The sequence below is a fragment of the Natator depressus genome, chromosome 2 (assembly GCF_965152275.1).
Source record: "Natator depressus isolate rNatDep1 chromosome 2, rNatDep2.hap1, whole genome shotgun sequence".
Classification (NCBI taxonomy): domain Eukaryota; kingdom Metazoa; phylum Chordata; order Testudines; family Cheloniidae; genus Natator; species Natator depressus.
The window spans coordinates 211,545,250-211,560,579 of record NC_134235.1 but is presented as its reverse complement, the minus strand read 5'-3'; the positions used below and the strand labels follow the sequence as shown (position 1 = coordinate 211,560,579).

Below are 15,330 nucleotides of genomic sequence, written 5' to 3'. Positions count from 1 at the left end.
GCTTGCATCCTAGTTATCTTGGTATCTCTGGACAAATCTGGTGTGGAAATGCTATCAAGTCTGAAAGTCTTCTGGGGAATTTTATTGGCTCCTTGTTCTATAAATAATAATTGCATTGCTTGGATTAGACATACATGTTCCTTTGATATCTGCTCCATCTGTAGAAATTATACCATCCAACATAGGATCTCCAGAAGATTTGTATGATAAGATTTATCACAAGTTCATTCTTGGGAAAGCCAGAAACTCAGTTATATACCACAGCAGGGGGTCAGTGGATAGGCATCCACAGGACACTGGCTGGTAGTGTGTTGATGACCAGTTGGTGCTACCTCTGCTCCTTGCTTCTAGCTGCTAAATTTCATTTAAAAGCCATTGCAAATACATTTAAAGCTGTCCTGTTATGACTTTTCCACATACACAATTCCTTTGATTGCCATGGGATTCTTACAAGATTACCAAAGTTCCACATATATGTGAGGTGGTCCTCAAAATAATCCCGGTTAAGATGTGGCCCAGACTAATGCAGATGTTTGAGAATCCCTGGACTGTAAGGATTCTCCTGCAGAAATGCAGCAGCTGGAAATTCTCCAAACATCCTGCTTAATTAGCTGTAACAAAATCTACCAGTCCTCTGACCCTAACGTTCATCCAGTCATCAAATAGCTATAAATGTGTGGCTGTCAAAACCCTGCCTCCCAAGGAAGTCTGTATATTGAAGCATCTTGTGTGTGTGAAATCAAGTCAAGTAGGGCACATCAATCACAAGGAAAGGAACCAGGAAAAATAAGAGGTAAATGTAGAATGCTGAAGTTATTTAGCTCAGAGGAGACATGCTGAGTTCTTTAAACAAAAAATGATAATGCAGTAAGTATATACTGAAACCCTGTCATCTATCTTTCATACACTGTAAGTTTGTTAATTCAAAACCTTTGGCCTCCAAATTCCATTAGATTCAGAACACTGAAAAAAAGAATAATTGATTTAACAATAACTAATAATGGCTTCAAAGCCATAGTATTATTATGATATAGAATCACTGTTTGAGCTTTTGTCAGTAATTCTAGTGTGCAAAATCTTATTTGTAAGGGTTTATACAGCTCGGTGATAATGCCTCTAGACTATATTTTTGGCATACTAGGGCTAAACGCAGGATATAGTTTTTTCTTTTAAAATATAGAAAGTGTATTAGGTTCAACAGCTTTTATTCACACCCAGCTTAAAAACCGATTCTTCTTTTACAACCGTATGTTTACTTTCTCCTGAAAGCAGCCTGTAGTGAATCTTATTGCTTAGCATATAAAATCGCTTTTGTTCCCTTTCCCTGATGTCTGTCTGTCCAAAAGTCTGAGCTCCCCAGGGCAAGTATCCATCCATTCCTGTGTGTCTGGAAAGCCACAGCATATTGGGGGATTACCATAAACAAATCAACAATATTTAATAAACATTCTTGGGTAGGGGGACTTTTAAAGACCTTTTCCTCTGGGAAAAAAAGTCTTTAAAAAGAAGGGACACAATCTTATAATGTACTGAATGTCCTCAATGGTATTGAATGTCAAAGGAGTGGATGGTACCCAGCAGAGCAGGAGAAATATGAAGGGTGGGGGCTATTTGTCTGAATAAAAACTTTGATTTGACTGTATTCACAACTCCTTTCATTCACGTTCTGTAAACCATTTATATATTGTTAACAATAATTTATTATACATCTATTTGTGCTGCAGTAGTACTCGGGGGCCATAATAATCAATTGCGCTAGGCACTGTACGAATGCATGACAAAAAGAAAGTCCCTCCTCCAAAGAGCTCAGTGTAAACATAAGACAAGAAACAACATGTGGATACAACAAGCAGATGGAAGCTAAAAAGGAAATAATGGAAGAATGCTGCTCAGCAATCACAGCACATCCCTTTCCCAACCACTGTCGAGTCCTTTGTAGGCACCGCGGCCAAGAAGAGCTTTTGTTTGCGAGAATGCCTACAGAAAGGAAAAAGTGCAGGGACTATGCAAGCAATCCAGGCCTGAACTATTTGTAGATCTATCTTGAAAGTGCTTTGTCATTTGGGAGTCAAAAAGAATGTCACATATGATTTAGGTGACAAGTCACACAGCCCAAATAGCGAGTTACAAACCACAAAGACTCAAAGCCCGAGTAGCCATGTTGGGTAGCTGGTAAGAAAACAGGAACATGGGTCTCTGGGGTGCTACCCTATCCAGCCTTCATGCCATGCAGCTCTGCGCTTGATTTCTAGCACAGCTGGGGGTGTTATCTTTTCATACTATTCAAGGGTACAGTGGGTCACAGCACTGTAACAGCAGTTTGCACTTCTGAGGCTCAGCTGACAGACACTACATGGCAGATTGGCTTCTGATTTTTCTTTTTCCATTCATTTCTGGCCACAAACTTAGTAATTTAGAAGTTGTGGGTTTTGTGCGCACAATACCGAGAGGTGGAAAGTCTGCTTAAACAGATCTTATTTAAAAACTTTTTCAAGAATGGTGGTGAAGATCAAGTCATGTTTAGTGACATCTCTGAAGTGTGACAGTTAAGGTATTCGGGAGGTCAGAGTCTGAATAGCAGCATTAAAATGTATTGCTGTGTACACCAGCAGGCAAACTCACAGGCCAGTGCAACCAACAGCTCTCACCAGGCACAGGGAGTCAATCCCTTTCTTCCAAGTTTTATTTCTCCAAATAAAACCGTTCAGCATATAAATCATGGCCTTTCCCTTGACCCAGGGGCACCCAGCAGGAGACCATCTACTCCCCTCAGATCTCACTTCTCAGGCCATCCACCTGGCAGTCAAGGAAGGCCTCTTGACTCCCTTCTCTTTCTTAGTCTACTCCCTGCAGGATTACAGCCCCCAAGCCATCTGCTTGAGAGTCACATATAAACAGCCTTCTTTCCTATGAGCCAGGATCTCCAGTAGGAACTTGCCTACTTCCTGCAGATCACACAGCCAGCTGAGCAGCTTGTTGGTCTTTTATCTGACCTCCTGGGAGGCAGCTGATTAGTCACAGGTGGGAACTAAACCAAACTCTCTTAAAAGGCCAATCCATCCTGTAATAGGCTGGGATTTGGTAGGTCCCTGTGAATTATGATGGCTTCAATAGTAATTTCACCTGCTGCTAAGTCATTGCTTGCTTGTTTGCTTTTCTTTTACTTTTCAGCCCTATTTTGCATTTTGGAAACCCTACTATACAAAAGATAGAAGTACCAGAACTGGTTGGAAAAAGACAATTTATTTTTCATTCACATTTATAATTTTTCTAAACTTCCCACAAAAATGTTTTATTGTTTGCTTGAAAAAAAAAAAGCTCCAGAAAAGTTTGTTTTTTGAAAAATGTTTGTTGATTAAAATGTAACAGCTGTAAGGACAATTAGTGTCAGACAGGTGTGAGAGACAAGGGGATTTGAAGAGGTGGGAGTGAATAAATAAATATATTCTGGGAGTTGGGAGAAATGGGCTAAGGTGGCTTTGCAGTCTGTCCAGAATAGCCTCATTCTGGGAATAGCAGCTGTGGTCCTTCCAAGGCTGCCTTAAGGGGACCAAAAAGGCTGAACAATTGCTGGGGATATGGAGGCTTTGGGTCCCTTGAGCCCAGGGTAATGAGCAGGGGATGGACAAGGCAGGGAAAAATCATGTGTATGGCATAATCCTGAGTGAAAATGTTTAATCTTAGTTGTTCTGCTCTTGCCTGTAGTGAATGCTTTCAAGAGGCAGAGGGGTTGCAAACAGAGCCCTGTCTTAGGTCCATGCTGTCAAATGCAAGATTGGTGAAAATGAAGTTTCAGCTATTCAGGATTTAATTAGAAATGAGGCCCCTGACTGTCCTTGTTTTACCCAAGCTTGGTTGACTGACTGGGCTGGCTTGGCACAGCTGGTTCCAGCTGCATATTCAGTACAGTATCAATTTGGCCAGGAGGTGGTGTAGCCTTCTACCGCCGCCAGCGTGTGCATGTGCGCGCGCGCATGCACACACACGCACACGCACGCACACACACACACGCGCACACACACGCACACACACACACGCACACACACCCCTCCAGCACCTGGCAATTAGCAGGATGCAGGGATATCTTCACTTTGCCCTCTTTCTCCTGGCCATTCTCCCCACATTGGTGGCTGGGAGGGAGGTGGCCTAGAAACCACTACAATGGCTCTATATCCCCTCAGGATTCCCATATGCACTGGAGTGGTGCTAAACTGCTGCAGGCACTGGAGAATCAAACCCATACCTTATAAAGAAGATGAAAAATACCCCCAAAACCAACTGAAACCACTGAGGTTGGAGGATGGAAATGTGATATGTATGGGCTGGGTTGCAATTTACTTTTTCTGGTTTCCTGGCCATCCAAAATGTTCCACCTGTCTGTTGCTCCTGAAGCAGAATCTGAGGTCATAACTTTCCTGTCTATCCTGGGAGAATGCTCTGCTCACTTACCTCACCTCTGGGCAAAGCATATGGGTGGTAAGGAAATGATCTCCCAGAGACCTGAGTTTGGTGAGCTGTTCCCCAGAGTAGATGAGACAGTGGGCTATATCCTACTCTCAAATACACTGGTATAACTCTGGAGTGACCCTGTCTAGTCAGCAATTGGATTCCGAGGAGTAAGAAGGGAGCTTATTCCATAGTTACACCAGTGTAGCGGAGAACAGAATCTGGTCCATAATGCCCTATAATGCTCTTGCCCAAATCCCACTCCATAGGAATGATGGGAAAGGAAATCTTTCCCTGACATCAGAGGATTAACATTATGCTCTGATACATGAGGATGGCAGTACTTATGATCATATCCCGTTTGGTGCAGCTTCCAATGCTTTTCTACTAAGTGCTTAATTCTGATCTCACACTTTTACATTCGCTATAGCACCATTGGCTTCAGTGTGGTTACTAATATTTTGCACCAGTGTGAGATCAGAATCAGATTCGTAAGTATACAATGGTGTCCACATGAATTTCCTGACAAAGAATCTACTTCTCTCAAAGCCTGGAGAGTGTTTATAATGAAGTGTATGTGCCTTCAAAATCAATAGTAAAATTCCTTTCATGATTCCTTGAATAAAGTTACTGTAATTGGAATCCATATTGCATAAGAAAAGCTCAAGGAAAACTAAAACCAGCACATATTAAAAGTCATTTTAATGATACTGTACAACAGAATATTTTTTCTTAAAGCAGTGTTTGGATGATGTTACCTTTTCCAAGGTGTTGACAAAACAGAATAGAATCATAGAATCATAGAATATCAGGGTTGGAAGGGACCCCAGAAGGTCATCTAGTCCAACCCCCTGCTCGAAGCAGGACCAATTCCCAGTTAAATCATCCCAGCCAGGGCTTTGTCAAGCCTGACCTTAAAAACCTCTAAGGAAGGAGATTCTACCACCTCCCTAGGTAACGCATTCCAGTGTTTCACCACCCTCTAAGTGAAAAAGTTTTTCCTAATATCTAATCTAAACCTCCCCCATTGCAACTTGAGACCATTACTCCTCGTTCTGTCATCTGCTACCATTGAGAACAGTCTAGAGCCATCCTCTTTGGAACCCCCTTTCAGGTAGTTGAAAGCAGCTATCAAATCCCCCCTCATTCTTCTCTTCTGCAGACTAAACAATCCCAGCTCCCTCAGCCTCTCCTCATAAGTCATGTGCTCTAGACCCCTAATCATTTTTGTTTGAATACAAATTATACAAGTAAAATAATTAAAAATAAATGGTGGACTGGCATCATATTTTTTTGCCATTTATTTTCTGAAGGAGAAGCTATTAATAGGCATAGCTCAATTCAATGGCAGCATGTGCTTTTCAACATGAGATTCTCTTTGCACAATTTTCCACCCATGTTCAGCCACACACAAGTGATTTTTTTCCCCCAAGATCGCACAATCATTTAATGGCTCAGATTAGAATCCTCTTAGTTTCACTCCTTGCTCTATACGCTGAACTACATGGTCTGCTTACTCATATTTAATTGTAACAGTGGATTGCATTTAGCTGCACATGTATGGTTATTTTGATTAGAAAAATATCACGCTCACTTGCACTGCAGATCTATAGCAAAAAGGTCCTGTCCTAATTTTCACAGTGCTTTACTCTTTGATATAGCAAGTAATAGGCTGCCATCCAGTGGCAACAAAAATTATTTCAAATTACTTTAAAAACTTATGATGTGAAGTTAAATTATGGTTGAAGGCATTTTTTCTTCAATGAAACTGCAACCTCAGCGGTGCTGGTTTGCAGAAGATTAATGCAAATGCATGCCCTGATTTTAACTCCACATGCCTGCAAGATCTTTCCTTCACAGCCAAAACCTTATCTTACATCTCAGCTGAAACTGCCAACTTGGTTTTGGGTTGAAGCCATGAGAAGCTGTATTGTGCTTTACTATCTATTTATGTAAACAGTAAAAAAAAAAATGTAAGGACAAAGGTCCTGCCTGCCTGCATAAATTTACAATCTAATGGCCAGATTCTGATCAGTTACACCAATGTAAATCTGGAGCAACTCCACTGAAGTCAATGGAGTTGCTACAGATTTACATGTGGGTAAGTAAGAACCGAATCTGGCTATTCTTTTGGAGGTGTGCTCTGTGTGAGAATAATAAGGCAAGGAAAGTGGTCACTCAGTTTTGATGGTAGCACAGCTTGATGTCTCCATTATGTTTTGGGATTTTTCACCCCCCAGTTGAGTCCGTTATGAACAGACTCACTATAGTTTTGTTTGGTTTCCTCCAAGAATAAGAAACTACCAAGGTTTACCAAACTGAAAGCCATAACTCAGACCAGTCTTGCTCAAAGCTTGGCCTAGAATTGCAATGTTTTCTGGGGTCCTGGCCTGAGGTTAAAATTTGCACTGAAATCTGAAGCAGGTTTTGTAACTAAATGTTTCTACCATACTAAGTTTCCCACATGAATTAATCACAGGACATCAAGGTGGGCAAACATTATAATGTATTTATAACTTCACACTTTGTCATTGGCAATTCCTTATGCTGAAGGCATGCCATAAGCACACATTGCAAATACTCTGTATATGTTCTCTGTGTGTGTGTGTGTGTGTTTTATTTTTTCCTTAAAGTTATATAATCTATGAAATTGTAGGATGGTGTACTTTGGGGGCAGGGGGATGTAATCAGTAAATGAGTTGGACTAGTTACCAACTGAAATACAAATGGAAGACCTGATTCTGTTACCCTGGACCTTATAGTCACTCACAACAGTGCAAAGTGAGTGTTATATTGTGCAAAGCATCACCATTCTCATTCACAGCTGCATTGCACACACAGTGCACTACAATATGACTAAACGAGGTGCAGAGCAGCAAAGATTCTGGCCCTATATTTCCAGGAAAAAAGTGTGTTCAGCAAAATTCCATTGCTTGACACCATACAAAATGCAGCAGATCTGCTCTCCTTTCAGCTTGCTGCTCTCTCCCCCGGATCACATTTCCTTTATAATATCTTTGTTTTCTAACATTTGAAACAATTGCAGTGACCTTGTGGCCTTGTTGCTAGGTTTCAAGTTAATTTTATGCAGCCAATTGAGGTACTACTTTCACTTCTGAATTCTCAATCAAGCCCTGAGGCGAAATGATCTGGTTTCTTAGCAACCCAGATGGGCAGAGCCAGATTATACATTTGAGCTCTTTTGTACAACAAAAGAAGAAATAGCTCCCAGAATAAACATGTGCTGTGAGTTCATCTCTTTGCTCAGCGTCCCCCAGCACTGTAGAGAAGCCTGGTTGTGTGATGCAACACGAGAAGCTCGGCAGAGAAACCTGACTTGACAGAGTGGTGAGTGGTGTCTCTTAACCTCTTCTGTTAAATGCTTCTCTTTGGGGCTGCTTTTGTGGTTGTCACCACATGTATGAATCTGTGTGCACCCGGCGATTAAGTGTTTCTGTTTCTAAGCTATTAAAACATGCACCGCAAATCAAGAGTGCAGACTCTACAGAGCCGATAGGGTAACCGTGTTGGTAAGTGTGATGACTGTTTCTTTGGTGAAGTTTATGGATGATCCCAACCTCTTCCTTTTGCCCAATTAAAGCTTAAAAACAGGACCTAGAAACACTCTGTGGCTGTAATACACAAGGAGACAGTTCTAAGTAAACCAATAATCTAGGGAGATTTTTGTTAAGTATTAAAAACAATTGAATCTACATGATGGTTACTCATCATGAGGCAAATTATCTACTCTCCTCCTTGTTTCCCTTCCCATAGGGCCTGCCTACCTGCAGTTCTATTGGGCAGGAGAGGGGCAGGACTCTGGGAGCCCACCAGAGGGGTTGCAAACCTCCTGACTACCATAAGGCCTTGCTGTGAGGGGACAAGGAAGGCAGGTTGAGGAATAGGGTCAGTAAAGCCATGGCAATCTGCATCCTCTTTCTAGATGGTAATGGTAGAATTATCAATAATAATGCAGAAAGGGCATTATTTTGAGGGGTAGAATGGAACGACCTGATTGATAATAGGCCTGTCAGTCTGACACTGATACTGGGGAAGATAATGGAGCAGCTGAAATGGGACTTTTTAAATAAAGAATTACGGGGGGGACATGATTAATGCCAATCAACATTGGTTTATGGAAAATAGATTGTGACAAATTAACTTGATATTTTAAGAGATTATAAATTTGATAAAGGCAATAGCGATATCCAATATTTAGACTTCTGTAAGGTATTTGACAAGGTACCACAAGACATTTTAATTTAAAAAGCTAAATTATGCAAAACTAATATGGCATATTTTCAATGGATTAAACACTGGCTAACTGATAGGTCTCATAATGTAATTGTAAATGGGGAACTATCATCAAATGGGTGTGTTTCTATTAGGGTCCCATATGGATTGGTTCTTGGCCCTATGCTATTCAACATCATTAATCACCTGGAAGAAAACATAAATCATCAGTGATATAGTTTGCAGAAATCACAAAGATTGGAGGAGTGGTAAATGAAGAGGACAGGTCACTGATACAGAGTGATCTGGATTGCTTGGTAAACTGAGCACAAGCAAACAATATGCATTTTTTAATATGGTTAAATGTAAATGTATACAACTAGGAACAAAGAATGTAGGCCATGCTTACAAGATAAGGGTCTCTATCCCAGGAAGCAGTGACTCTGAAAAACATTTTGGGGGGGCATTGTGGATAATCAACTGAACATGAGCTGCCAGTGTGACTCTGTGCCCAAAAGAGCTAATCCGATCATAGGGGAATCTTGAGTAGGAGGAGAGCGGTTATTTTTACCTCTGTGTTTGGCAGTACTGTGACCTCTGTTGGAATGCTCTATCCATTTCTGGCGCTCACAATTCAAGGACGCTGATCAGTTGGAAATGATTCAAAGAAGAGCCATGAGAATGATTAAAGGATTATAAAACATGCCTTAAAGCAGTGTGTCTCAACCCTTTTGAGACCAGGGACCGGGCTTGCTGCCTTCCTAAACTATATCAGGAATATCTGAGGGCCTGGTGCCTGTCCACGGACCAGTCATTGAGAAACACTGCCTTAAAGTGATAGACTCAAGGAGCTCAATTTATTTACCTGAACAAAGAGAAGGTTAAGGTCTAACCTGATTATAAGTATCTACATGGGGACAAATATTTGATAATGAGCTCTTCAGTGTGGCAGACTGAGGTATAATAAGGTCCAATGCCTGGAAGTTTGAAGCTAGAGAAATTGAGACTGGAAATAAGGTGTAAACTTTTAACAGCCATTGCAACAACTTAGCAAGGATCATAGTGGATTCTTCATCAGTGACCAAAAAAATATATCCAATCTTGATTTCAGATATGCTCTCATTCAAAAGGAGTTATTTTGGGGGTGTTCTGTGGCCTGTGTTACACAGGAGTGTGATGGGTTGGATCACGGAAACCCTCTGGGAGCTGCCACCTGATGTGCCAAGACTACTTCTGCCCCTGCTTTCCCTGCCCTATCAGCTTAGGACTTCAGTGCTCTGCCTGGTTTGAGCCAGACGCGCTAGCCTGCTGCAAACCCAAACCTAGACCCAGGTCTGAACCACATCCCCTAAAAGCTGTAGGCTTAACTGAAAGCAGCTTACAGAAGTGTGCCTGTCTTTAACTCTCAGATGCCCAACTCCCAATGGGGTCCAAACCCTAAATAAATCTGTTTTACCCTGTATAAAGTTTGCCCTCTATAACACTGACAGCGAGATATGCACAGCTGTTTGCACCCCGCTTCCCGCTATTAATACATACTCTGGGTTAATTAATAAGTAAAAAGTGATTTTTATTAAATACAGAAAGTAGGATTTAAGTGGTTCCAAGTAGTAACAGACAGAACAAAGTGAATTACCAGGCAAAATAAAATAAAACACGCAAGTCTATGTCTAATCAAACTGAATACAGATTAAAAACCTCACCCGTTCCAGTAAGCTTTCTTTTACAGACTAATCTCCTTCTAGTCTGGGTCCAGCAATCACTCACCCGCCCCTTCCCCCTGTAGTTACTGTCCTTTGTTCCAGTTATCTTTGGGGATGGAGAGGCTCTCTCTTTAGCCAGCTGAAGACAAAATGGAGGGGTCTCCCAGGGGTTTAAATAGACTTTCTCTTGTGGGTGGAGACCCCCTCCTCTCTCCTATGCGAAGTCCAGCTACAAAATGGAGTTTTGGAGTCACCTGTGCAAGTCACATGTCCATGCATGATTGAGTTCCTTACCAGCCAAGCCACATTCCTGGGAAAGCCCAGATGTGGATTGACGTCTCCAAGTTCATTGTTGACTTAAGGGCTTCTTGATTGGGCACTTACTGAGAATAGTCTTTTCTCAGGAAGCTGACCAACTGCTTCACTAAAACCTACTCAGAATCCAACAAGTATGTAGCCAATATTCATAACTTCGAATACAAAATTGATACATGCATACAAATAGGATTAATAGATTCAGTAGATCATAACCTCTACAGAGAGATGTTGCATGGCATATGTAGCATAAAACATATTCCAGTTATGTCATATATATACATTCATAAGCATATTTCCATAAAGGCTTATGGGGGGCACCGTCACAAGAAGGTCAGACTAGATGATCACAATGGTCCCTTCTGGCCTTGGAATGTATGAATCTCTTTCCATTTGCCTTGCAGAGTGGAGGAAGCAAAGGTTGCAAGGGCTCTTACAGGCCTGAAGAAGCAGCACTGCTACTGCCTGATGGCCTGGTGCTAGGATTCTTCAGCCCAAGGTTCCAGTAATCTCCTAAGCCCAGAGCTGGGGACCTAGGTTGTGCACTTGGGTCAGGATTTGCTTCATGATGAGTGTTTGATATTCTGAGGATAATTTGATTGTGGTCAGGACATAAATCTGAGACCCCATCCTGCATTGAAGTGAACGTGAACCTGCCCTGGAACCTGCAATGAGACCTCTCTAGATGTTGGACTCTAGGAATTTCTCTTCCCCCACTTCCTAATGCTCTGGACATTTACGTTAAGATGAAACCTTTGTGGCTTGGGACTTCATCTGGCCCTGCTGCTTATCCTTCACTTAAAGTCGTAATTGGGCACTGTCAACATTAAGGAAACCTACACTGGAGCAATTTACACTGGTGCAAACCTTCTAATGCATATGGCTGCACTAGTACAGAGCATGACTTTTGCTGATACAATTTGCTCTCATAGATTATCCACTGAAGCCCCATCAACATAAACCATAACTGGCACAGCATAGTTATGAATTTCCTTAATGCAGATAGAGTCCTGAGAGTGGGCTCAAGTCACTCTGAATGGACTTTGCAGATGTTCAGTTCTGGAGTTCAAATCTAGACGCATACTACCTGTAAAATTCTGACCTGGGTTCAGATGTCAGATGGCCTCCAAAGATTTTGGGGTGGGGGTTCAGCTCTGCTGTTTTCACTTGGGCCATTCTCTACTCATACACGCAGATATGTCCACAGTAACTGATTGTGATGTCACAGAAGATTATGACTTCAAAGAGATAAATAATAAGTAGCAAGAGCAGATGAACAGCTAAGCAGTAAGGTTACAGTTTTTATGTCGGCTTCCTTAGTAATATGAAAGCAAGGGTGGGGGCAGGAAATCTTAACATTATGATTTATTGGCACACTGGCTCCGAGAATGTTGGCCAAGTTCCTGATGTAATGCCATTAAAATCAAATGCAGTTTTTCAAAACTTTGTCTGAGACACCAGGAATTCATTAAAAACTACTTTTAAAAATACAATGTGAAAAGAAAAGGAAATGAATTATGGAACTGTCTTTGAGATCAATGGGAATCCCTCTGTGGGTTGAGCCACAGCAGTATGTAGCTAGGGAGATTGGGATAAATTCTCTATTGCCCATCATCCGATTTAATGTCGCTTCAGTGGTCTATAAGAGGATCAGATTTCTCCACCTAGCATAGAGGCTTCCCTGGATAGTGTAGTGAGGGCTGCCTCCTAATATCCCATGATATATGATATGCCTGGAAGGAGAGGGCATAGCTGGTGTGCAGTTGCACACTAGCTATCCTTGCCTGATGCAACAGTTTCTAGATGGACATAGCAGCTGGGCATAAATTGGAGCAGTGCAGTGTGGGCAGATCCAAGAATGTGGAGAACCACAAAGATGGCATAAAGGGATTTGGGGTTCTGGAGGGGGCTCCAGGCTGGAGCAGGGGGTCGGGGTGTGGGAGGGGGTGAGGGCTCCAGCTGGGGGTGTGGGCTCTGGGGTGGGGCTGGGGATGAAGGGTGTGGGGTGTAGGAGGGGGCTCTGGGCTGGGGCCAAGGGGTTTGCAGTGTGGGAGAGGGCTCAGGGCTGGGGCAGGGGCTTGTGGTGCAGGAGGGGGTGAGGTGTGCAGGCTCCGGCCGGCGTTTACCTCAGGCCGCTCCCAGAAGCGGCCAGCATGTCCCTCTGGCTTGTAGGCCAATAGCTTCCATGATTTTTTGTTTATTGTCCGTGACTTGTCTGTGACGTTTACTAAAAATAACCATGACAAAATCTTAACCTTATTCATATCCAGTTGACTTTAATGGGGCTCTAAGTGGGCTTAAGGGTTCAGCTGTTCAGATCAGCTTACAGAATTGAGGCCTATGGGACTCTTCCAGGGCAATGCAGATACTATGGTGATCGAGTGAGGAACCTATGTAGAATGGAATAGAATCTCTGGTAGAGCAAGAAGTTGAACCCAGCTCCAAAGTCCCGGTTTGGTGCCATAACTACAAAATCATCCTTCCCCTGTTCCCAGCTGTAACCACCCAATGATATTATTAATCTAAATACTGATGTTGAATGAAATGTAATGAAGTACAAAGTTTTACAGACATTCATTTATCTTAACTACAATAATACTGTGCAGCACTTGATACGTAGTTCGTGCTAAACCCATTCAAAACAATCATTAATCGGATGCATTTTTTTTTCCAGGGGTTAAAATACCTGCGAGGAAAAATCCCATAATGCTCACCACTAGCTACAAAGGCAAACGGCTCACCTTCACTTTTGAAAGACAATTCAAATTTTCTACATGCCTGGATTTGGCCTTTGCACAGAATCAAAGTGTTGTGCAGCCATGCCGAGCCACCCTGCAGAGAGATATATGGCAAAAGCAGCCTCCCGATTTTAGCCACAAATTCTATAAATCTTCCAGGCCTTCACGAAAACCAACAGAAAAGGAAAAGGAAGAACTGAAGAAGGCCAATAGCACAGAATCTGAGACTAAGCAACAGCTACCAAAGATAAAAACCAGCCAGTTCCACACTGCTTTGGAAAGGAAGAAAGAGTTGCCCAAGATTGTCACAAGGTTTCCACACGTGGGCTCATATGAAGTGGATATAATGTTTGTGAAGAATGGAAAATATAAGACTGGCATCTACCAAGATCCCAAACCACATGATTTTAGACAGGTAAGGTATGTAAGAGTATGCCATAGTGGTATGTCTACACAGCACTTTGGAGTGAGTGAGAACAAGGCCCCCAGCCAAGGTCAACAGACTTGGACTAGTGGGTTTCAAGTTACTGCTAATGTCTGGTATGCGCTTTGAAGTTGCAGCTTAGGGTCTGAAGCCCACCTCTCTCCCTAGGCCTCAGAGCCTGAGTCACAACTTCAAAGCACTGTCTACACACCTATTCTTAGAGTGCTAGCACATAAGAATATAAGAAAGGCTATGCTGGGTCAGACCAAAGGCCCATCTAGCCCAGTATCTTGTCTTCCAGCAGTGGCCAATGCAAATGACAGGTTGATCCAGGCTGGAAATGCTGTGTAGACTTACTCCTAGACTATTTGAAGCAATTTCTCTCTCAGTAGCCATAAAATCCATGATAATTAACTTATTAGGCCACTAGATAGACAAGGTGGTGAGGTAATATATTTTATTGGACCAGCCTCGGTTGGTGAGAGAGACAAGGTGAAGAAGAGTTGTGTGTAAGCTTATCTCTCTCTCTCACTAGCAAAAGTTGGTCCATTAAAAGATATTTATTACCTCACCCACCTTCTCTTTCTAATATCCTGGGACCGACACCACTCACTACATAGGCCACTAGATGTCACTCTTGCAACAAAAACTTTGACCAAACAAGGCAGTTCAGTAGTTAACATCTAGCTTTGCTGTAGGCAGCTGGATACAAGCTATAATTAAGAAAAAAATAGTCTCTGAAAAGCTTTTGGAAAGCACAGGGGTTCCCTGATGAATCTAGCTTTTTGGAGCTCTCCATGAATTTTGCATAAGAGATTGAAATAAAAAAACATGAATATGACTAGTTCATGACTAATTCATTCCCCCTTACTTTATGATTTTTCCTCCTTCCTACTGGCTGCAATGTCTGGTCTCCAACAACAGTGCCTGAATTGTCCAACTGACTGGAGGGGAAAGCTTACACTCACATTTATTATTTGTATTTATTATTTATTTGCATTAGAGTAGAATGGGGTGAAAATTTTCAACCAAAACTCCCTCCCCCCGCCAAAAAAAACCCACAAAAACACGGATTCAGGTCTACTGAAACATTTTGTGAATTCATGTCAATTTTGGCCAATTGCTTTCGTCAAAACAAAAAAAGAAAAGAATTTGGAAATGTAGAAATGAATCATTTCAGTTGTTCAGGCTAGATTCACCTAGAGATTGAGATGCCAATCACAAAACAGACATTGTGATGGTGCGGATGACCTAAGGTCTATTCAAGTATTTTATACGAAGTGGAATAGCTTCAAAAAGCGAGATTAAGGCCTGGTCTACACTACAAAGTTTTGTCAGCATAGCTACATCAGCTAGGAATGTGGGGAAAAAACAACCAGGAAAAATAGAAGATTTCTATGGTGAAAAACAGCAACGTCCCCTCCCCCCTCCAAAACAAACTTTTAAACTTTTGTTATAATTCACAAAGAAA

General features: G+C 42.0%; 1 protein-coding gene across 5 annotated transcripts in view; it reads left to right on the top strand.

Annotated features, from left to right (window-relative positions):
* The first annotated feature begins 7,664 nt into the window (after window positions 1–7,664).
* The window catches only part of C2H7orf78 (chromosome 2 C7orf78 homolog), a 28,755-nt gene continuing 21,089 nt past the window's right edge, over window positions 7,665–15,330 (top strand). For 4 of the 5 annotated variants that reach the window (XM_074945838.1, XM_074945842.1, XM_074945840.1 and 1 more), the window contains exons 1-2: window positions 7,665–7,794; window positions 13,372–13,850. In XM_074945838.1, the coding sequence (XP_074801939.1) occupies window positions 13,404–13,850 (447 nt within the window). In that variant the 5' untranslated portion in view covers window positions 7,665–7,794; window positions 13,372–13,403. Of the gene's footprint in view, window positions 7,795–11,799; window positions 11,985–13,371; window positions 13,851–15,330 lie in introns of those variants that run through there. The other variant, XM_074945839.1, reaches the window with a different exon arrangement.